This window comes from Cibotium barometz, chromosome 19 (assembly GCF_041138505.1).
Source record: "Cibotium barometz isolate CiBa-2024 chromosome 19, ASM4113850v1, whole genome shotgun sequence".
In the NCBI taxonomy this organism is placed as follows: Eukaryota; Viridiplantae; Streptophyta; class Polypodiopsida; order Cyatheales; family Cibotiaceae; genus Cibotium; species Cibotium barometz.
In genome coordinates, this window is record NC_141064.1 from 29,611,653 (window position 1) to 29,634,726 (window position 23,074).

The window sequence follows — 23,074 nt, forward strand, 5'->3', positions numbered from 1 at the left end:
CTCTTTGTCCCGAATGATACAAGACATCCAAGCATGGTTTACCTGTAAAGGCTCCTCTGACTTACAAATGCAAGAACTGGAATGTTCCTGCCTGCTGCCATCATCTGGCAAGCCATCCACCATCTAGTCCTCAAAAGCCTTCCACCGCAGCGTATCCACACTCAAGTGGTCATGACGAAACTGCCACACATCACGTAACTGAGAACCTATAAGAGAAGAGTGCTAAGAGTTTGTAAATCCCATTCTCCACTCCACCTTCCCATACAATTGTTAGAAGTCATCTCCTGTCTATATTTATACACCAGGGCCTCTGTTGTGGGTGTGCCCGCCCTGTAAAAGGTGTTTTATCATTTTTCCACACTCCCCGTATTTTTCCCTATTTTTTTCCATTTTTCCTAGTGGTGGGGAGGGTTGCCAGGGAGTTGCAGGAGCACTCCAGTGCTGGCCGACTGCACACAGATCAATCGTGGGCTACTGGACTGCTGGCCGACTGTACTTTCTCAGTCGTGTGGGCATCACTCTGCTGGCCGACTGCATTTACGCAGTCGTGGGACCATTTTCAGCAGTTGTGGGCATCACTCTGCTGGCCGACTGCATTTATGCAGTCGTGGGACCATTTTCAGCAGTCGCGGGCACCTTTTATGCTGGCCGACTGCTCTCCCAGGGATGTATATATAGGCCCCTTGCCCCCACCACTTCATTATTCAGTTTTCTCGGGATCTTGTGTATAGAGAAGAGTTTACACACCTATCTCTCCGTGTTTCTTGTGCTGTTTATTTTCTGCAGTCTACTTGCTCTTGTCTACCCAAGTTTGGTTATCATTTCCGCTGCATATTCTGACATGGTATCAGAGCCCTAGGCTCTAGACAGATCTTGGGCGTTTTTCTGAGCAAGAGGGGGAGCGTTAGGCTGCTGATTGGTGGACTGTTTTGGGTTGAACGGGAAGAGAAGGTGCAAGAGGAAGGCGGGCTTAGGCGCTGGACAGCCACTTGCAGGTTTACAGATTTTTTTTCCCCACCCACCCACCCTTTCAGGTTCCTCTCCGCGATGGCAGATTGGCCAATTGCTCTCCCAGGGATGTATATATAGGCCCCTTGCCCCCACCACTTCATTATTCAGTTTTCTCGGGATCTTGTGTATAGAGAAGAGTTTACACACCTATCTCTCTGTGTTTCTTGTGCTGTTTATTTTCTGCAGTCTACTTGCTCTTGTCTACCCAAGTTTGGTTATCATTTCCGCTGCATATTCTAACAACAACCTGGCCTGTCGCTTTGTCCCGGAGAGCAACAAAATGCTCATCAAACTCCACCCGAACACCAATCTTGCAAACCTCATGCACTGACAACATAAGAAAACCAAGAGATGGCACAAACAAAGCCTAGGAGGAATGCTTCCGCCCTCTGCCATCGAGAACGATCTCTAACCTGCCCTCGCTGTGAACAGGGATAGGGACACCACCACATTGACATCAACTCATACCAGCCATACACAAGGGCCATGTTCGCATCCCAAAGGAGTCCTAAGTGGGCAGACCTACTGCATCCTACATGCCAAGTGCCCCCAACCTAGAGCACCGAGGATCTCCACCGGATCCATGAGATTCTCCGACAACATGCCATGCACTCACCTACCATTATGAGGCTTATAGAGATATGTTTCAATTTTTAGTTTTCATGTTCTTTTTTTCGTTTTTCCATGGCACTATATACCCATGGTATCATTGTACTATTTGTGGTCTCATAGGCCCTTCGGGTCTTTTGTAGACGTTAATCTCTCTCTCTTTCCATTACATAGGCCGATGCCCCGTGTACTATGAGATTCGGGGGAGGTTCCACTGCCTCTTCCGAGCTAGGTTCGGACCACTTTCCAGGGTCATGGACTTCCCGGATCAGAGATGCCTGGGACTTTTTCTTCTAGAGCTCCGTAGACGCAGGGAGTCCTAAGTGCGATCCAGATCGGTTGTACTTGCTCGAGAACCAGCACAGAGAGCTCTCGCTCACTTCTTCTTCCATACCAGCACTCCGAGGGCCGATCCACCCATCATACCCAGACCACAGGCTAGTGTAGGAGCTCGGCCGAGAGGTGTGACACTCGACAGAGCCACTAAGCTATGCAGAGCTCGACGCCCCAGACCCCATGGCCCTCGCCCTCGCCCTCGCCCACGCCCACGCCCACGCCACCACAGGAAAATCCGGGCCATCATCTCCCATCATCACAGGACCTTCTCGCACCAGGATGTGCTGCCTATCGGTCTTGATCCCCTTGAGCATATCTACAAGAGCTACTGAGAAGTAGAAGAATTTGTCTGTTGCATGTGCAAAAGCCTTCCTATAGTGATCCATAGCCCTAAGCTTGATTAAGAACAAGATGCTAATCAAGGTTGGATCAAAACGTACGTACGAATCCAATCCGTACCGTACATCCGTACAGTACGGGGATCCGTACGTATGGAGTGACGAGTCCAGGTGCTATCGCTGGGCGAGAGTACGGAACGGATCGATCCATACGTTTTTTTTGGGTTGTTTGTGGGGTTTTCGTTGTTCGCCTGCGATAAATGTTTTTTTTTGGGGGGTTTCGCATTCTTTTGGGTTTCGCCGATAGCGTTGGACTCCGTACTGCCGCCAACGATAGCACCTGGACTCGTCACTCCGTACAGCCGCCAGCGCACACCTTCCGGTACACCCTCTCTCTCTCTCTCTCTCTCTCTCTCTCTCTCTCTCTCTCTCTCTCTCTCTCTCCCTCTCCCTTTGCTTTGCCATCTTCTGTGTTCTTTTGCTCTCGTCCCCCTTTGTTGCCATCGCCCTCCCTTTGCTCAGCCATCTTCTGTGTTCTTGTGGTGTCGCCGCCAGCGCACACCTTCCGGTACTACTCTCTCTCTCTCTCTCTCTCTCTCTCTCTCTCTCTCTCTCTCTCTCTCTCTCTCTCTCTCTCTCTCTCTCTCTCTCTCCCCCCCCCCCCCCCCCCCAGGCCTTCCCTTTGCTTTGCCATCTTCTATGTTCTTTTGCTCTCGTCCCCCTTTGTTGCCATCGCCCTCCCTTTGCTCAGCCATCTTCTGTGTTCTTGTGGTGTGGCCGCCTCTCTCTCTCTCTCTCTCTCTCTCTCTCTCTCTCTCTCTCTCTCTCTCTCTCTCTCATGGCCTTCCCTTTGCTTTGCCATCTTCTGTGTTCTTTTGCTCTCGTCCCCCTTTGTTGCCATTGCCCTCCCTTTGCTCAGCCATCTTCTGTGTTCTTGTGGTGTGGCCGCCTCTCTCTCTCTCTCCAGGCCTTCCCTTTGCTTTGCCATCTTCTGTGTTCTTTTGCTCTCGTCCCCCTTTGTTGCCATCGCCCTCCCTTTGCTCAGCCATCTTCTGTGTTCTTGTGGTGTGGCCGCCTGTCTCTCTCTCTCTCCAGGCCTTCCCTTTGCTTTGCCATCTTCTGTGTTCTTTTGCTCTCGTCCCCCTTTGTTGCCATCGCCCTCCCTATGCTCAGCCATCTTCTGTGTTCTTGTGGTGTGGCCGCCTCTCTCTCTCTCTCCAGGCCTTCCCTTTGCTTTGCCATCTTCTGTGTTCTTTTGCTCTCGTCCCCCTTTGTTGCCATCGCCCTCCCTTTGCTCAGCCATCTTCTGTGTTCTTGTGGTGTGGCCGCCTCTCTCTCTCTCTCCAGGCCTTCCCTTTGCTTTGCCATCTTCTGTGTTCTTTTGCTCTCGTCCCCCTTTGTTGCCATCGCCCTCCCTTTGCTCAGCCATCTTCTGTGTTCTTGTGGTGTGGCCGCCTCTCTCTCTCTCTCCAGGCCTTCCCTTTGCTTTGCCATCTTCTGTGTTCTTTTGCTCTCGTCCCCCTTTGTTGCCATCGCCCTCCCTTTGCTCAGCCATCTTCTGTATTCTTGTGGTGTGGCCGCCTCTCTCTCTCGCTCCAGGCCTTTCCTTTGCTTTGCCATCTTCTGTGTTCTTTTGCTCTCGTCCCCCTTTGTTGCTATCGCCCTCCCTTTGCTCAGCCATCTTCTGTGTTCTTGTGGTGTGGCCGCCTCTCTCTCTCTCTCCAGGCCTTCCCTTTGCTTTGCCATCTTCTGTGTTCTTTTGCTCTCGTCCCCCTTTGTTGCCATCGCCCTCCCTTTGCTCAGCCATCTTCTGTGTTCTTGTGGTGTGGCCGCCTCTCTCTCTCTCTCCAGGCCTTCCCTTTGCTTTGCCATCTTCTGTGTTCTTTTGCTCTCGTCCCCCTTTGTTGCCATCGCCCTCCCTTTGCTCAGCCATCTTCTGTGTTCTTGTGGTGTGGCCGCCTCTCTCTCTCTCTCTCCAAGCCTTCCCTTTGCTTTGCCATCTTCTGTGTTCTTTTGCTCTCGTCCCCCTTTGTTGCCATCGCCCTCCCTTTGCTCAGCCATCTTCTGTGTTCTTGTGGTGTGGCCGTGTCACCAGCCTGGACATTTCCCAGTCTGAAAGGGGTCTGGTGGACTCCAGGATGTTTAAATATTTGGAAAGTACAAGCTTTGGGAATGGGGGATTATCCTAGAATACAAAGGACCACACTCCTAAAATTTAGGAGAGTTGTTATTTTTGGCCCGGCCGACTCCGATGGAAATTCTATTCACGTCATTACATCTGGAATTGAGCAGATACCAAGAGTTGGCAAAGTGCCTATGACAGAATGTCTACCAGTTGGGATATTTTTTAGAGATAATGTTTATGGAAGGACCCATCTCTTAGATTGGGACATGTGGCAAGGAGGTGGATCAAAGTGAGACAAGTGGCCTGACACTTGTTAGAAAATGGATCAAAGTGAGACAAGTGGGCTCACACTTGTCACTTCAGCTATTGTGTGGCTCTCCACTTGTCATTGTAGCCTTCTCTTGCCATTTTAGCTCATGGGAGGCCCAAATCTATAAATTGGAGCCCTCTCTCTTCATTAATGGAGGCTCTCTTGCTGCACACTAGCCTCTACCACCGTTGAAGGCTTCCCTAATGATGGCTACTCTCTTTCTCTCTCTCTTGAAGGCTGCCCATGAAGAATACCGGCTGTTGGAGACTGTTTTGGAGGCTTCCATCGCGAAGAAAGACTGAAGGCAAGGGTATTCAATCATTTATTATGATTTCTAGCCATTGTATGTGTTGTACCAGCATTTGTACTTGTTGTACCTGCTGTACCAACCACCGTACCGGCTGTACCAGCCACTGTACTTGCTGTACCAACTTTTGTACTTGCTGTACCTGCTGTACCAGCCACCGTACCGGCTGTACCAGCCACTATACTTGCTGTACCAGCTGTACCAACCACCATACCGGCTGTACCAGCTACTGTACCTGCTGTACCAGCCACTATACCGACTGTACCAACCATTGTACCTGCTGTACCGGCTGAATGGAGAGTTGTACTTGCTGTACCCTTTCTATTGCATGAAGACCCGTGGTTTTTGGGGAAGAATCAGTACCCACACAGAGGTATATGGATTATATTGTTGGCTCGGCATTTCTACAACCTATGTTCCGGCTCAGTTGCCTGTGTTGGGCTGTGTTATGGCATTTGTATATGGATAATCCGGCATCTCCCGTGGGGAGAGTAAGGCCCTCAAAGCTTGTACATGATATTATTCTCCTTGGGTAATAAAATACTCCAAGGGGGGGGTCGGCCCATTCCGGCCTCTATGCGGTGTCACACGTGCAAGCTCCATTTTCAGCATTTGTGGATGTTTTGTCCAGCTTTATGTTTTATGCAAAGTGATGATGGATATGTGTTAAGGCTGTGGCCATGTTTAAATGTTTTAATATGCATTGATGGTATCAACAAGTGTGTCAAAGGCCCTAGTCCCCTGGGCACCCGCCGCGAGTTTCATTGGTATCAGAGCATAGGCTTTCTTGGAAGCGGAGGCTTCCTTCTATCAATAAGGAAGAGAAAAGATCTGGAGTGGGGACCACACTTACCATCATTGCTATTAAGCATGGTCAGCCACTTCAGAGCCTATGAAGCAAGAGCATGAACAATAGACAGCTTGATCTAAGGATTTATGAATTCACAAAATTTATCTTGGAAGTATGGAGTTGGCTTTATGTGCACACGTTCAGCACTCTTTCCATATGGATATTGTGGATTATATTATCAAGCTTACAGGCAAGCTATATGGAGATATATCTCAAGATATCTTAAGGATATGGTGACGAGATATTTCTTTTGGCTTACCTGGCAAAGAACAGCTAAGTATACTTTGAGTTTGCAAAGTTGGTGCTTTTGCTATTTACTATGAAGTGTTTTTGATGTTCACTAACCCTTGTATAGCTATGCAAGGAGAAAGGTGTTGTTGTTTGCCTTGAGATGGTTTCAGGGAAACATTGTTTATGGCTCCCTTTAATGGGATGAATTCTTTTCATGGCTCCCTTTATTGGGATGGATTATATCCATGAAGATTTCTTTCATAAACGAGATTTATATAGATATTGGGCTTCACAAGCAATTTCTATGGACGAATCTGTCCGAGTTTATAGAGAAGAAATCTTTGGATATCTCATGGATATGACGCTTTTATGGATAAAGTCCACCTCTACTCCAAGGTGTGTGGATAGCACGGAGTATGTGGTAAGAGTTATGGTATACAAGGATTATGGTATACAGGTCTATGGATTCTTGGGCTTCTTTGGATCTATCCTCAGGTTTATGGATTATTCCTTTTGGCTCCCTTTATTTGGGATGCATTGGACTTATGAAACTCATGATTCACATACCGTGTGTAGTGTTCTCTTGTCCTACGTGCTCTCTTGAAGATTGTTTCTACCATGTGAGGGTGGAACAATAGAGAGCAGATGGAAGGGAACATGGGCACTTCAAAGGGTAGTGACAAGCACAACATACCCTGTGTAGTGTTCTCTTGTCCTACGTGCTCTCTTGAAGATTGTTTCTACCATGTGTGGGTGGAACAATAGAGAGCACATGGAAGGGAACATGGGCACTTGAGAGGGTAGTGTGAGTTGGTGGCCGAAATGCCTACAAACTATTGGTGGCCGAAATGCCTAAAAACTATGTGTAGCAGAAATGTTTATGGAACACCAGGTTATCTATGCCTGCGAGTGATTGTTTTATCTTGTTACTTGAGCCCACCTCTCATCCAAGGTGTGTGGTCAGAGTACCAACACGGAGTGCAAGTGGTAAAGTGGACATGAAGGGACTTATGTCTATGCCAACGGTCATGTGGACCGATGTCTTGTTGGCATGAGACTTATTTTGCCTCGCCCATTTACTTGGGACATGGATTATGATATCTGGACTTATGGGACTGTTTTGTCTTGCCCATTTACTTGGGACATGGATTATGATATCTGGACTTATGGGACTGATTTGTCTCGTCCATTTACTTGGGACATGGATTATGATATCTGGACTTATGGGACTGTTTTGTCTTGCCCATTTACTTGGGACATGGATTATGATATCTGGACTTATGGGACTGATTTGTCTCGCCCATTTACTTGGCACATGATTATGATACCTGGACTTATGGGGCTGTTTTTGTCTCACCCATTTATCTTGGGACATGATTTTGATATTAGTATTATGGAGACTTATTTTGTCTCGCCCATTTCTTTGGGACATGGATTCTTCAGTTATATTGGATTTTTGAGACTGTCTCGTCTCGCCCAATCGATGGGACATGATTATATCTTGAATATATGGCTTGAAGCTTAAAGTTACGGACAACTTTTAAGAAGCTGGGGAGGATGTCACCAGCCTGGACATTTCCCAGTCTGAAAGGGGTCTGGTGGACTCCAGGATGTTTAAATATTTGGAAAGTACAAGCTTTGGGAATGGGGGATTATCCTAGAATACAAAGGACCACACTCCTAAAATTTAGGAGAGTTGTTATTTTTGGCCCGGCCGACTCCGATGGAAATTCTGTTCACGTCATTACATCTGGAATTGAGCAGATACCAAGAGTTGGCAAAGTGCCTATGACAGAATGTCTACCAGTTGGGATATTTTTTAGAGATAATGTTTATGGAAGGACCCATCTCTTAGATTGGGACATGTGGCAAGGAGGTGGATCAAAGTGAGACAAGTGGCCTGACACTTGTTAGAAAATGGATCAAAGTGAGACAAGTGGGCTCACACTTGTCACTTCAGCTATTGTGTGGCTCTCCACTTGTCATTGTAGCCTTCTCTTGCCATTTTAGCTCATGGGAGGCCCAAATCTATAAATTGGAGCCCTCTCTCTTCATTAATGGAGGCTCTCTTGCTGCACACTAGCCTCTACCACCGTTGAAGGCTTCCCTAATGATGGCTACTCTCTTTCTCTCTCTCTTGAAGGCTGCCCATGAAGAATACCGGCTGTTGGAGACTGTTTTGGAGGCTTCCATCGCGAAGAAAGACTGAAGGCAAGGGTATTCAATCATTTATTATGATTTCTAGCCATTGTATGTGTTGTACCAGCATTTGTACTTGTTGTACCTGCTGTACCAGCCACCGTACCGGCTGTACCAGCCATTGTACTTGCTGTACCAACTTCTGTACTTGCTGTACCTGCTGTACCAGCCACCGTACCGGCTGTACCAGCCACTATACTTGCTGTACCAGCTTCTGTACTTGCTGTACCAGCTGTACCAACCACCATACCGGCTGTACCAGCTACTGTACCTGCTGTACCAGCCACTATACCGACGGCACCAGCCATTGTACCTGCTGTACCGGCTGAATGGAGAGTTGTACTTGCTGTACCCTTTCTATTGCATGAAGACCCGTGGTTTTTGGGGAAGAATCAGTACCCACACGGAGGTATATGGATTATATTGTTGGCTCGGCATTTCTACAGCCTATGTTCCGGCTCAGTTGCCTGTGTTGGGCTGTGTTATGGCATTTGTATATGGATAATCCGGCATCTCCCGTGGGGAGAGTAAGGCCCTCAAAGCTTGTACATGATATTATTCTCCTTGGGTAATAAAATACTCCAAGGGGGGGGTCGGCCCATTCCGGCCTCTATGCGGTGTCACACGTGCAAGCTCCATTTTCAGCATTTGTGGATGTTTTGTCCAGCTTTATGTTTTATGCAAAGTGATGATGGATATGTGTTAAGGCTGTGGCCATGTTTAAATGTTTTAATATGCATTGATGGTATCAACAAGTGTGTCAAAGGCCCTAGTCCCCTGGGCACCCGCCGCGAGTTTCAGGCCGCCTCTCTCTCTCTCTCTCCAGGCCTTCCCTTTGCTTTGCCATCTTCTGTGTTCTTTTGCTCTCGTCCCCCTTTGTTGCCATCGCCCTCCCTTTGCTCAGCCATCTTCTGTGTTCTTGTGGTGTGGCCGCCTCTCTCTCTCTCTCCAGGCCTTCCCTTTGCTTTGCCATCTTCTGTGTTCTTTTGCTCTCGTCCCCCTTTGTTGCCATCGCCCTCCCTTTGCTCAGCCATCTTCTGTGTTCTTGTGGTGTGGCCGCCTCTCTCTCTCTCTCTCCAGGCCTTCCCTTTGCTTTGCCATCTTCTGTGTTCTTTTGCTCTCGTCCCCCTTTGTTGCCATCGCCCTCCCTTTGCTCAGCCATCTTCTGTGTTCTTGTGGTGTGGCCGCCTCTCTCTCTCTCTCTCCAAGCCTTCCCTTTGCTTTGCCATCTTCTGTGTTCTTTTGCTCTCGTCCCCCTTTGTTGCCATCGCCCTCCCTTTGCTCAGCCATCTTCTGTGTTCTTGTGGTGCGGCCGCCGTTTCCCCACCGACCCACCCTTGCTCAGGCCCCCAAGGCAGCAACATAACTCTCTCTCTCTCTCTCTCTCTCTCTCTCTCTCTCTCTCACAGAGCCTTAGGCCACCATCTGTGGACCATGCACTTAGCTCTCGCTCTCGCTCTTGCTCTCAGCTGAGCTGCCCACTAAATATTATGCATTGCATGATTGCTGAATCCTGATTGAAATTGTATGGCATTGTGCATTGAATTTGTCAGAGCAATCATGCCGAAGCGAGAGAACCCATACTGGAAGAAGCACACAAACGTCATTCGCATTGTGACTACTCCAGGGCAAGCAGGTAGTGGCACTCGACAATGGCAGTGCAAGTACTGTAATTTCACCCTCACGAGTACAATTACTCGTGTCATCAAGCACCTCACAGGCATTGGCACCACCAACAATTGTGCAGGGTGCAAGAGAGTGCCAAAAGCATTGAGAGATCAGTTGATTGCTGAAAATTTCCTTGCAATGGGGGCAACTGGAAGAGGAAGAGGCACACAAGAGACACAGGATGCGCTTCATGATGCTCTTCTTGGGGACTTGGCCGATCCATCCACGCAGGTTGATGAATCTCAGCCTGTCTCTTCTGAGCAGGCATCGTCTGCCAGAAAGAGGCCTTTTGTCATGCAAGATGAGAATGAGGGTGATACACATACGGAAAGGCAAACCACCTTGCCTTCTCGTGTGCATGCACAGTCTTGGGTCAAAGAAAGGCAAAAGGTGGCTGAGATGGAGATTGCTCGCACTCTCATAGAGTGCAATATCTCCTTCAATGTTTTGAGGACTAACCAATGGAAGAGGATGGTCAAAGCTATAGCCCAGGTTGGACACACGGAGTCATGGTCAGGGCTTGAGTACAAAAAGATGTGCACCACGATGCTTGATGAGCAAAAGGCCTTGATAGACAAGGCATTGGTGCCAGTGAAAGCAGGTTGGCAACAATTTGGTTGCACTATCATTTCGGATGGCTGGAGTGACACACGGCGACGACACATCATCAATATTCTTGTCTCTTCATGTCTTGGTACGTATTTCTTACGCGCTATGGATGCTGGGAAGGCAGGCGAACGCATCACTGCTGAGAGTATCTACGAGCATATTCGCCAGGCAATTGTTGAGGTTGGTCCAGAGAATGTGGTGCAGATTGTAACAGACAATGCTGCTAATTGCAAGGCAATGGGAGACATGGTGGAGGCAGAGTTTCCTCGCATTGTGTGGACTCCATGTGCAGCCCATTGCCTTGATTTGCTTATGGAGGACATAGGCAAGCTGAGTTGGGTGCAACCCACAGTTTCTGATGCCACGAAGATCACTACATTCTTCAGAAAGAAGCAGCAGGCATTGGCTATCTTTAGGAGCCACAGCAACCTAGATATGGTGCGGCCATCCAAGACAAGATTTGCCTATATGTATTTGGTGCTACACAGGCTTTTCAAATTGAGAGATCCACTATTACAGACAGTTGTGGATCCAAAGTGGAGAGATATGTATCATTCACAGACAGAGCCCACCAAATATATACAGAGACGGATACTAGATGAGACCCTTTGGACGGATGTGCAAACTCTCTTAGTGGCTTTGCAGCCAGTATTTGTACTTCTGCGAGTCACAGACATGGAGGGCTCCACTTTGGGCTTAGTGTACCACCTCTTCATGCAGATGAAGAGTCATATTGCAGCCTGTACGTCCCTGACACAGAATTGGTAAGTAAAATCTCGATTCTTGATGGCCGATTACAAAATCTTGATTCTTGAGTCTTGACTTACTAATTGCTCTACTTCTCTGTTTATTTTACTCTTGCAGCCGAGATGATATATTGGCTACTGTGGATTATCGATGGGGGTATATGAGTCGCCCCATTCATGGGATGGCTGCATTCCTCCATCCTTTCTACAAGATGCCACTTCTCTTTCATGATAGGGAGCTGCTCACCTTACGAGATAGGTACATTAATAGTATGTATGATGTGGAGCAGCAATTGGAGATTGATGCGGAGCTCTACAACTGGGTCAACAACTTGGGACCCTCATTTGCTAGAGCTGTTGCTCTTAGACCAGAGGCCACCAAGCTTCCTCTTACTTGGTGGCAAAGCTATGGAAGACAGATATAGCTCTCTGCGAGTGCTATCTCAGATATGTATATCATGTATGTACTATGCCATTTGAACTAGTCTTGTGAAGCTTGTTGGGAATTGCCGAGCTCACATGAATGAAGCACTTTTTTTGAATTGGAGTGCAAGATTGTTCAGCAGGTGCTTGTGAGCGCAACTGGAGCGCTTACTCGCTCATACATACAAAGATACGCAATCGTTTGAGCACCTCTCCACTAGAGAGACTAGTCTATTGTAGGGCCAACATGAAGCTCGTACGAGCTTATCATGCTTTGGGCACCCCAAAACAGGTGAGTTTATCCTATTCATTCTCTTATGTGGAGTGGCCTCCCATTTATATAGCTTTCATACTAGTAACTATAGTATACAAAAAGTTGAGTCGTTGACACTCCGCGTTCTCTTTGGTTTTACGTTGAATAGGTGGATCCAACACGTGTCAAGCTGGTCCCAAATCCTACCACCATTGATGAGGCAAAGCAACGGTTGAGAGATGAGCAGGACGAGATTCTTTGCCTCCTGCATAGAGAGCTGGAGAGTGTAGACAGGCGGGTGACGAGATCGAGAGCCCAGGCTTATAAAATTCAACTACATGAGGGACCTGCAAATGCAGAGAGTTCTGGCCGGAGAGGCGCCCGGAGAGGGAAGCTGCCTATTCAGACTCCTCGAGCACGTGCGAATGAGGCCGTTCGCCTCATTCACACTACCCAGCAGGATGATGCAGAGGCAGGGGACAGGGACATCTGAGGCAGCCCACCCACCTGTGCCCATGATGACAGGGCCTAAGTATGATGACGAGGACAATGTCATCACGGAGGGTTATATGCTTGATTCTCCAGGGTCATCATCCTCATCGGATGATGAGTTTTGATTTGGATTACCTTAGTTTTGATTTGGTGTTGTATGGACTCTTAAAGTTATGCATCTCATGTGGGAACCACCTTTATAGATAATTAACTAATTATCATGTATAGGTCGGTCAGCCTTGTGAGAGCATATAAATAAGCTCTCTACCCACCATTGTAATCTGAACTTCATTGCTAATTAATATCAAGCTTGTTCGGCTCTCTCTCTCTCTCTCTACGTGTGCGTGTGTGTAACGCTTCCGCAGCTAGATTCTTGACATGGTATCAGAGCCCTAGGCTCCTGATTCTCGGCAGCACCACGCAAGGAGCAGTAGGTAGCAGAACGTGGAGAAGGCGTTGTGTGCAAGGTCTGGTGGTTGCAGGCAGGCTGTACACCAGTTGCATGGGCAGCAGTAGCAGAGGCGGTGGTTGACGTCTTTCTTTGTGGTCCCGCATCTGGCGCAAGGCAGGCCAACCAAGGCAAGCAGCGTTTGGCGCAAGGCAGGCCAAGCAAGGCACAAGGCAAGCAGCGTTTTCTGTCTAGCAGGAGTGTATGCAAAGTGAGAGCAGCGTTTTTTCTTTGTCTGGTGGCCAGCTTGGAGACACCAAGAGCAGCAAGGCTGAGCGGGCTAAGCTGAGCACAGAGGAGCGAGAGGAGCGTGTACAGTGGAGGCGGCAGCGACAGCACATACAGGTGCTGCGTGTCATTTTCCAACAGATCAACGCTTCAATTTTTTTAAAAAAAAGTTTTGTGAAATCAAAGATCTTGTTCCCGCGCCGAAGTGAAAAGCTTGTCCAGGACAGTTGAAACATCGTTCCCATGCACGTTTGGAAGGTTGACCTTGAAGAGTGGACCTCGATGGAGCGTTCACATGTTGAGCGTCAACAAGATTCTGGCAGGGGTACCTGGTGGCGATTCTCAAAGAGACTAGTATGTCTACATAAGTGGACCAAAGAACAAGAAAATCCGAGAGCCTTGATGAATTTTGGCGGGTGTTTCCTAGCTACAACTGTGATGGACTCTCCATGCATGAGCAAAGTATTTGATTTGGCTATGAAGCGACAAGGATATCTGTACCAGTGGACGTGTACAACAAAGTTTCCCTGTTGTGGAGTTGGTTCCGAGACTCAGATCCGAGGACCCTAACCATCACTCTTTGGCAGTTTCCAGTTCACAAAGGATAGTTTTCCTGATAATCAATTGGTTGACATCGAGGTTGCGGATGATTTCCATGCTAACATCTTGTGGCAAGCCATTTGGACCAGGGTTCCCATTATCCAGGAGTAGTGAGACTCTTTATCTTCTTCGGGCTATTGCAGCAGAGGGGGATTGGGAGGTGTCAACTTCAACGTAACTATGGAGATACTCCCCTCACATGTTTCAGCCAGAGAGAGGCACGTGAGCGGGAGAGGGGGCTAATCAAAGCTTCCATCAGGTGTATTGGAATCGTGTGACGGAGTTCAAAGCACATGCATCTGGCGAGAAGAACGGCTTGACAATACTATGGACGTGCTTTTGTTTGCAGTTCATTGTGGTAACATTATGGACGGGATGAGTTCCTAGTTCATTGACAGAGAATTTTGGGCGTCATGTGTCGATAGTTCAATGTTCAGGAGATCTTTTGGACGTGTGTGTTCTCAGTTCAACGAATGGAGGATCATGGATGTGGAGTTGTCTGCAATTCATTATTCTATGTGGCAGCTGAAGCTCAAGATGGCATTCCTTGAGGAGACAGGTTGTGTGGTGCATTTTCCGAGGTGTACTCAGTAGTTGCAAATGCTGAGGTGTCCATGGTTGCATCGTCATCGACTTGGCTTTCCCATCTATGCCCACTATGAGCTGCAGAGGGCGTGTTAAAGTTATGCATCTCATGTGGGAACCACCTTTATAGATAATTAACTAATTATCATGTATAGGTCGGTCAGCCTTGTGAGAGCATATAAATAAGCTCTCTACCCACCATTGTAATCTGAACTTCATTGCTAATTAATATCAATCTTGTTCGGCTCTCTCTCTCTCTCTCTCTACGTGTGCGTGTGTGTAACGCTTCCGCAGCTAGATTCTTGACAGACATGGCACATTTTGTCATTATTCATAGACTCATTTTCAAATTTCATCATTTTTTTATGTGAATTGTGAGTTGTCACGACTCACTTGTGACAATGTGACTTGTCTTAAGTAATAAGTATTAAGTATTAAGTACGATTAACTTAAGTATGATTGACGACTTTGTGATTCTAATTTCTCACTTTTGAATTAGTAGGTTTTTGACCTTGTTGTGTCTCTATTTCGAAAGTTTTATAAAATTATATGTCAATGTGGATATGGACTGAAATTTTATGTAGGTGGCTGAAATTTCTGAGATTTTATGTATTTTTATGTATTTTTACCAATGGTACGTATTTTTACGTACCTTAAAATTTTTTCCCGTACCAAACAACATACAGTACGTACGGATCCGTACAGTACATAACGTTTGGAACCACCTTGATGCTAATTTAAACATGATTCAAACAGAGGAGAGAGAGCCAGTTCAGTCTTATTTCTCAGGCTAGTTATCCAAATCAATATTCTCATGGTCGAACCTCTTTTCACCCCTGCTCTTTAATCTTTTCCTCTTAAAATAAATGATGAAAATAAGTCTAAATTTTCCCCTTAAAATAATAGGAGGTATCTTACATCCTTGCCAACTTGAGCACCATGTCACAGCTGCCCATGAGGGATGTATTAGGGTGATATGAGAGCTCTCTGCTCATGTACCTAGATCAGATTTTAAAGTTCTAGATTTTTGTTATCTTTCTTTATTACTATTTTGTACCCAGGATTATGTACCTCATGGATATGATGTAACCTTTTGGTCTCATAGGTCATTTTGGCCTTTTGAAGACGTTAATACAACTCTCTCTTCTTTCTCTCTCTCTCTCTCTCTCTCTCTCTCTCTCTCTCTCTCTCTCTCTCTCTCTCTCTCTCTTACCAGGTTGGTATCTAGGCTCGCTTTGGAGTCATCACGACAGCTTGCAAAAAGGGGAGGGGAGATGAGACAAGCTGGTATGCCCAGATGACTACATGGTTCAGTCTACATGGGATCTCAATGGATAGATTGCCACCTTTTCAAGACTCTTTAGATGCCCCTTCTCTGCCTTTGCACCACTCAAAGGTGAACAGAATCATCAAACAGGATATTATCAGATTAGACATTGAGAGGACATGGGTATCACCAACGGGCCCTCCAGGGACGAAGATCAATTTTTATAGAGATCACCTGCTTCGCCTCACAGAGGATGGTTTCATCACTCGTCCGAGATACATGGACATACATTTGTCGCATGGCATCAGATGCACTATTGGTCAGATCCGCACTTCCTCTCATCAGCTGAAGATTGAGCCAAGTAGATATGGACCACAAAGAGTACCGACAGAGCAGCGTATATGTCATGACGCTAGAGCCAGAGACAGAGGAGCACTACATCTGCCGATGTCCATGTACTATGAGATTAGAGGGAGGTTCCATTGCCTTTTCAGAGAGGGGTTCATCCCCCTTGCCAAAGTGATGGACTACAGTGACCAGAGATGCCTATGACTTTTTCTACTAGAGATACGCCTGCATAGAGAGAGTCTCATACGTGGAGGAGTAGCGCACACAGGTCTCGTGCAGAGACAGCTTACTGATTTCTTTGGGAGCACCACTTCAGCACAGCAAAGGCAGGGTCAAGACCATAGTAGCAGGGGAACGCCGTTTCCACCCCTTGGGAACAGTGGAACGCGTTCTCCCAAGGCTGAGATGCCTAGACCGGGTGGAACGTGCATGAGGGAACGATTTGGCATGGGAACGGCCAGGGGAACGTGGGGGAACATGGGGGAACGGTTTCATGGAACGTTTGGATGCCGTTCCCCCTTTGGGGAACGTTTTTTATGTTTGGCCAAGAAAAAAAAAAGAGAAAAAGTGTACCTTTTGTTGCGAGCCGCCTGTGGATATCCTTGAAAGACGTACCCTATTGTCGCCTGCCCGCATACTTCCTAGGCCCGTGCGGCGTGCGTACTTGACAGCTCTGAGTCACGAGTGGGCTCCTCTCTCAAGTCTCTTTAGACTTCGACTCCTACTTTCCAAGGCAAGGCAGCAAGGCTACTTACTTTTCCCTCTCTCTCTCTCTCTCGTTCCCCCTTACCGTTCCCCCTCGTTCTCGTTCCCCTTGTGGCCCGTTTCCGTTCCCTTGATGGGGCTTTCGTTCCGTTCCCGTTCCCGTTCTGTTGCTACTATGGTCAGGACACAGTCGCATCCACATCTAGTTCACCCCGGAGGAGCTTGTCTTCATGCTTCAGCAACCTATGAGGGATTTCATCCACTGAGGGCCCATCTATACCCTCACACATTCATGAGCCTCACGTGCCCAGCGATGTCTCTGAGTGGACACTTTCGTCCCCTTTTAGTAGCTTCCCACGTTTCCCATGTTTCCCATTTTCCCATGTTACTCTTCATCTCTAGATCATTAGATCTTTAGATCTTTTCTCACTTTTTTCTGTTACACACCACTGACATTTGTACTTCATCTGACCAGATTATTGTAACTTTTGGTCTCATAGTTCATTTAGAGATCCATCATTGATTACTTCATGGCATGAGTATCACATCAGCCAACCCTGCCGACATTGCTGCATTGACATCAGCTCATACCACCTATACATAGGAGCCATATTCAGGTCCCAAAGGAGTCCTAAGTGGGCAAGCCTACTCCATCCTACATGCCAGACCCAAAGCACCGAGGATCTCCACCACACAGAGATAGATCCATGAAATTCTTTGACGACATGACATGCCCTCACCATAGCCACTTCTGCCATCAGGAGGATTACAGAGTCAAGTTTCAATTTTCAATTTTCACGCTCTTTTTTTAGTTTTTCCATGGCACTGTATACCCATGGTATCATTGTACTATTCATGGTCTCATAGGCTCTTTTGGGTTCCAGGCCGTGACATACATGCAGCATGTCTACACACTGTATAGAGATTGCCTCCCACGGTTAGGCTTGGAGTCCCACTGGAGACTGTGATCCAAATGTAATGGAAACTATGTACCTCTATTAGAGGGCTAAACGCTAATATTTAACCTTGAAATTGACATTCTAACACTGAGTTCTAGAAATGGCGTGCATTAATACCTCATCTTTACAAGCCTCAAATGAGCCACATAAAGCTCCGTAGTCACCTACATCAGTTCAATCATAAGACATGAGTCCCTTTTATCAAGATGATGATGATTATGATGATGCATCATTCTAGAAAAGAGCTATTCACCTCCAGTCCTCAAATGAGATTGCCTCAACATGTCTCCATCTAAATCTGAATCAGAATTGTCTGTCTGCTGGAAAACAAGCACATACCTCTCCGATGGTTAGATCTAGCTCACAAACTCTTTACAGAAATCATAAGCCTGAATAGCACTGCACACACAAGGCTCACACGATTACTTTGGAGTTGACTTCAAGGTCTCACCTCAATCTTATCACTTCCAGATGAAGCCCAGTTGCCCCTAGCCTTTTGCGATATTGCATTTTGTTGGCACATATCTTTCATAGCCATCTTCCGCTGACTTCCACGCTTCCGACTGCTACTTGTATTCAGCCGCTTTCCAGTTACCACAGAAAGCTTTGGTTGTTTAGCAGGCCGCGTTCTTTTAGGTGCAACTGCAATCAACAGCAAGCTTAGATTTTTACAAATCCTGCCTTGGGGTACAAAATAAACTAAAAGCAACTATACATGTATGCATATATATAAATGTGTGTGTGTGCGTGTGTGTGTGTGTGTGTGTGTGTGTGTGCGCGCGCGCGCGCGTGTGTGTGTAATATAACCCCATCCATAATTCAATCACACAAAATACATAAAACAAATCATTCATCTACATTGCATTCATTGTGCCGTTTAGTCACATTTCAAATACACAGCTGGCAATAACATAGCTGACATATTTATTGACAAGTAAATGAGAAGTTTTGGACTCACAAACAGAATGAAAAAGATCTTGATTTCTTTCCTTTCTCCGATAAGGCTTAGGGTCTTCTTCGTTGAAGTCAAAAACAGAAGTGTACACGGCACAACGTTCCTTTGTCATCATCTCTCGACTACAATGTCTCCGCAGAGATGCCATAGGTTATTATAGTATGTATGTAGGCATCCAGACATGTCCATTGCCCTTGAAAATCAACACAGTCCAAAGTAATATCCGACTGCTTTCAAAACCTTGTCCTGTTGGTCTATCAAGCCTGTAACCCTTCCCATGTAATGGATAGGGATGACCTTTAAGCTTCAGAAAGTATCTCCATCATGTGAGGGCAAGTGATAATCATTATTTTTTGTTAAAGTCTTATACATGCAGAATGGGGAGTGACAAAGTCGGTAAGGAGGAGTACCTGAAAATGCAAGGAGAAGTTTTGCCGCTTCCAGAAGCTTTTCCTGCTGTCTTCAGGCTAAAAAGCCCTCCCCAATGACGATGGTTGTGCTTTTTTGCTTGCCTCTGCTGAGCAAACCCTTGATGGATAGGTTTGCTTGTTTTGCTGAGCCAAAGGTCCTCCACAGGCAGAGAAACCACCCTCTATTATGGCTAGGGATGATTTTCTGCTTGTTTGTTGCTGAACCAAAGGTCCTCTAAATCTCCCTCTCTGATAACTTTTGCTTGTCTGTTACTGTGTCAAAGCTCCCCCGTGAAGAATAGGGATAAACCTTTTGCTTGTTACGCTGAGCAGAAGGTCTTCTACTAGATAGTTTTTCTTGTGTTGGATGGACAGAAGGCCTTTTACTGGCAGAGAAAGCTGCCTTTCGTATAATCGTTTTGGAGACAGGAGAGTACCTGGGAAGCAAATCCTGAACGAGCATATGCCGGAAGAGCTGACTTGGCAAAAACGAGAAGACAGGGCGCTACAGTTCGCAGACGAATGCGTCCCCTCGTGATCTTGCTGTAGACGTTATCGCGGGTGCAGACTCTCCACAGAAAGGGAAATAAAAGAGAAGAAATGCCTTTATATTCGCTTTAAAAAAATGCCGTAATCCCTCTCTAATAAATAAATAATTTTACTCGCCCAAAACGTTTTTTGCAAGTAAATACAGGGAATGTTTGTTTTAATGGTTGGCTTAATCAAGGGTCGAAACAAGCAACGTAATTCACCTTATAAAATGATAATTGTTTTGTTACTATTTTTGGACGACTTAATAAAGAAAGGGCGTCTAAGTGTAGTGTGCTTTCCGAGTGCAATTCTATGTGTATCCAAGTTCCCAACTTCCCATCCCCATGGTTGTATGCCCCATCCTCATGGGTGTATGCATTCATAACACAAGTGCCACATTCAAACAAGCTTATAAATTCATCGCACTAGCATATATGGAATTTAATGTAAATGCCACAACAACCATTTAGTCCTACTACACAAGTGAATCCATTAATTTAAAATACCTAACACTAGTGTGGACTATGCATGCTGCTTTATACACCTGCTACTTTTGATTGAACATTGTTTCGAAGTTTTACTCATCAAACGAATAATGAAAATTGCTCGTGAGACGATGGCAATATCCATGAAGGTAACACGGATACTCTTTAGTTGCACAATGATGGAGAACACTCCAGGCAAACACTTGCACACAAAAAACCCAAAAAAAAAAAAGAAAGAAAAAGAAAAAAAAATATACGTTAAGAAAGAAGTGCTCTATTTCATGTGTGTGGAAATTAAAAAAAAGACTATACTAAGTGTATGGCGGAGAGGCGGCTCCCCTTAAATTTATAAACAAAGAAAAATGTTCCCTTCCCCTATTTAGAGAAACACTTTCAATGTTTACATTGCAATGTGGCAAAGCACATGGCAGTGTCTATGTAGCTAGTTTGAGAGCAAGTGATCATGGGAATTTTGAGAAACACTTCGAATAAAAAAAGCAATGCTACAATTTGAAAGAAAAATAACAAAAACCGGTGCTTTCTTCTTGTTCACGCCGCAAACTAGTGAGCTATTATGGTTAAAGCATGCTCTTGGGCTATGTCCCCAAGCATAGTTCCTTGGATCACCTCCAAAGCACTTAAAATTCCAAGCTTCTCACAAGCTTGTGGACAAAATGTGAACAAAATAAGTGACGGAGAGACGTGTGCACGAGTACAGATGGAGAGACGTGTGCACGAGCAAGGTTGCTTTTTGACAGGCATCATGCCCGTCTTTGGGCATTTTGGTCATAAAATACAACCACTTATTTTGAATGACTATCGAAAAAATAAGATAACTTGTGAAAAAATAGGCATTATTTCTATAAACCCGTCATTTTGAAGGGTGACCTAGCCTAGTTTGTCAAAAATTATCCTTACACACGCACATTACAATCATCTATCAATGTTAGCATGTAGCATTGCCTTTGACTTTAAGATCTACAACTCCTAACCAGTGTTATAAAAAACCATCCTTTAGTATAGCTCAAATTAAGAAAAATTCAAACTTTTAAAATTTTAATTAGTAATAACCGTTTGATTGGTTAGAAAAAAAAAGTTTATTTATGACAATGCTACCAGACCTTCAAGAGGCCTTCTGCAAAGAATTGTTAAAGGGAAAGAGCGCAAGCATCAATCATAAGCAATGAGGAAAAACCAATGAAAAACAAAGGTTGCATTCCATCAAATAGGGATCAACAGAGAGTAATAGATTGCGATTTTAATAAGAATAGGAGACGGACCCATGAGAGCAAGCCTAGATCTAATCACACTCTTCCTGTTCATGTCTAAGATGGGTCTCCCTTCATTCATATTGCTGTGGAGGCTAAAACAAATTAAAGTGATAACCATAGTAGAGCCTAAACATAATTAGGGGTTATCCATGTCATTAAAGCTCTTAAACACAACCCTATTAAGTAAGTGAAGAGCTAATCATGTCACGACAAAGCTATTGAAAGCAGTAAAATGAAGTAATTGAAGGACAAGTTTAGTTAAAAAAACCTTTAAAACACAGCCCAATTGAGAAACTAAAGGGATTAAGACAATGGAGCAGTTGTACGAGGGCAATCCAATCTCCAACAGAATATACAACGCCACTGATCACCATATTGGCCAAACTTGGGTTAATTTCAAGGAATTTTCGTAAGCACACCGATCAACAGAGAGTAATAGACTCACTGAGATTGTAATAAGAATGGGAGAGGGACCCACGCAAGCAAGCCCATATCTAATCACACTCTTCTTGTTCATGTCTAAGATGGGTCTCCCTTCATTCATATTATTGCGGAGGCAACCCTCCCGACTTGCATGCCAAACCCGCCAACAAAGTATTCAGAAGAAACCATGGGCATTTAACCAAGTCCATGCACATTGGTCGTACCCCCAAAAACTATAATCTCATATGAGCTACCCTAGGTGCCAAGTAATCTAGTGAGTCATATACATACTCCCTTTTGGCAGTCCTAGTGCTCCCAAGACCGAAAGGGATCACCACAATCCCACAACCCCTGCGCCATGCCACAACACTAACTCACTAGTTGGAAGGCCAAAGTTAGAAAATTGCACTCGCAAAGCCAACAAAGTTGGCATCCAAGCTTTCCTCTCGCAATTCTTCGCCTTTGTTCATTGAGCCCACACAATAAGCCATAAGCCCTAAACCCTTGTTGTACATATGTAACGTAATACCCCATTCAAGTGTATATATAAAAACCCAAAACAAAACTAGAAACTACAAAAAACTAAAAACATGCACATGCGCACCCCCTACACTCACATACACCACACCCACCCTACACACCACACCCACCCTACACTCACATACACCACACCCACCCTACACATGTACACCCATAATCATCGGCACCATCTCCACAAAGCACGCACACACATGCAAAATTAGTGCCGCCCAACCTGCATATGTGCACATCTCACACACATGCACACTCCTTTAAAACAAAAATTAATAAATCAAAAGCCTTGCGCACAAAACAAAAATATCGGCAAACGAGTGCCCCCACACATGCATGCCTAAAAATTAACCTTATCTCCCCCTTTTTAACATTTATCCCCTCCCCCATAAAATTTATCAGAAAAAACAAACAAACATCCCCCCTATCTTTATGACTTTATTTTAATTATTTCTTTTCACTTTTTTATCTTTATTTGTACTTTAATTCCTTTTTTTTCCCCTTCTCCTTTATCTTCAATTTTAGTTTATTTTCATTTTATTGGTAAATTTTTATTTTTATTGTAATTTTATAAATATATGTGTTATTTTAAAAAGATCGCTCCCTCTTTTAAAAAAATACTAATTAATTGGGAAATAATTAATTAAGTAGTTAAAATTTAAAAACAGGGCCACGTTTTACCACGTGACCAAGGGCTCACCTCGGGCACACAGGACCACGAGGCATTTCTCCCTCCTTGGGTGTGGCCCCTTTCCAAGAATGACCCCCAACCAGACACTCATATAACCAAACCCACCAATGTACATGCATATTCGTTGCGC

At 45.5% G+C, this 23,074-nt stretch overlaps 1 protein-coding gene and 1 pseudogene across 14 annotated transcripts in view; one reads left to right on the top strand and one right to left on the bottom strand.

Moving 5' to 3' along the window:
- LOC147628426 (uncharacterized) overlaps nucleotides 1-19,625 on the bottom strand; it is a 107,685-nt gene extending 88,060 nt beyond the window's left edge. For 3 of the 14 annotated variants that reach the window (XM_086813564.1, XM_086813571.1, XM_086813557.1), the window contains exons 1-5: nucleotides 19,013-19,575; nucleotides 18,606-18,873; nucleotides 18,099-18,289; nucleotides 17,901-17,967; nucleotides 17,765-17,811 (exon numbers count right to left, since the gene is read on the bottom strand). In XM_086813564.1, the coding sequence (XP_086669690.1) occupies nucleotides 17,765-17,811; nucleotides 17,901-17,967; nucleotides 18,099-18,289; nucleotides 18,606-18,750 (450 nt within the window). In that variant the 5' untranslated portion in view covers nucleotides 18,751-18,873; nucleotides 19,013-19,575. Of the gene's footprint in view, nucleotides 1-17,764; nucleotides 17,812-17,900; nucleotides 17,968-18,098; nucleotides 18,290-18,605; nucleotides 18,907-19,012 lie in introns of all 14 variants that reach the window. The other 11 variants (XM_086813569.1, XM_086813558.1, XM_086813566.1 and 8 more) reach the window with 10 other exon arrangements.
- On the top strand, nucleotides 9,877-12,508 carry LOC147628427 (uncharacterized; annotated as a pseudogene).
- Nucleotides 19,626-23,074: the final 3,449 nt, after the last annotated feature.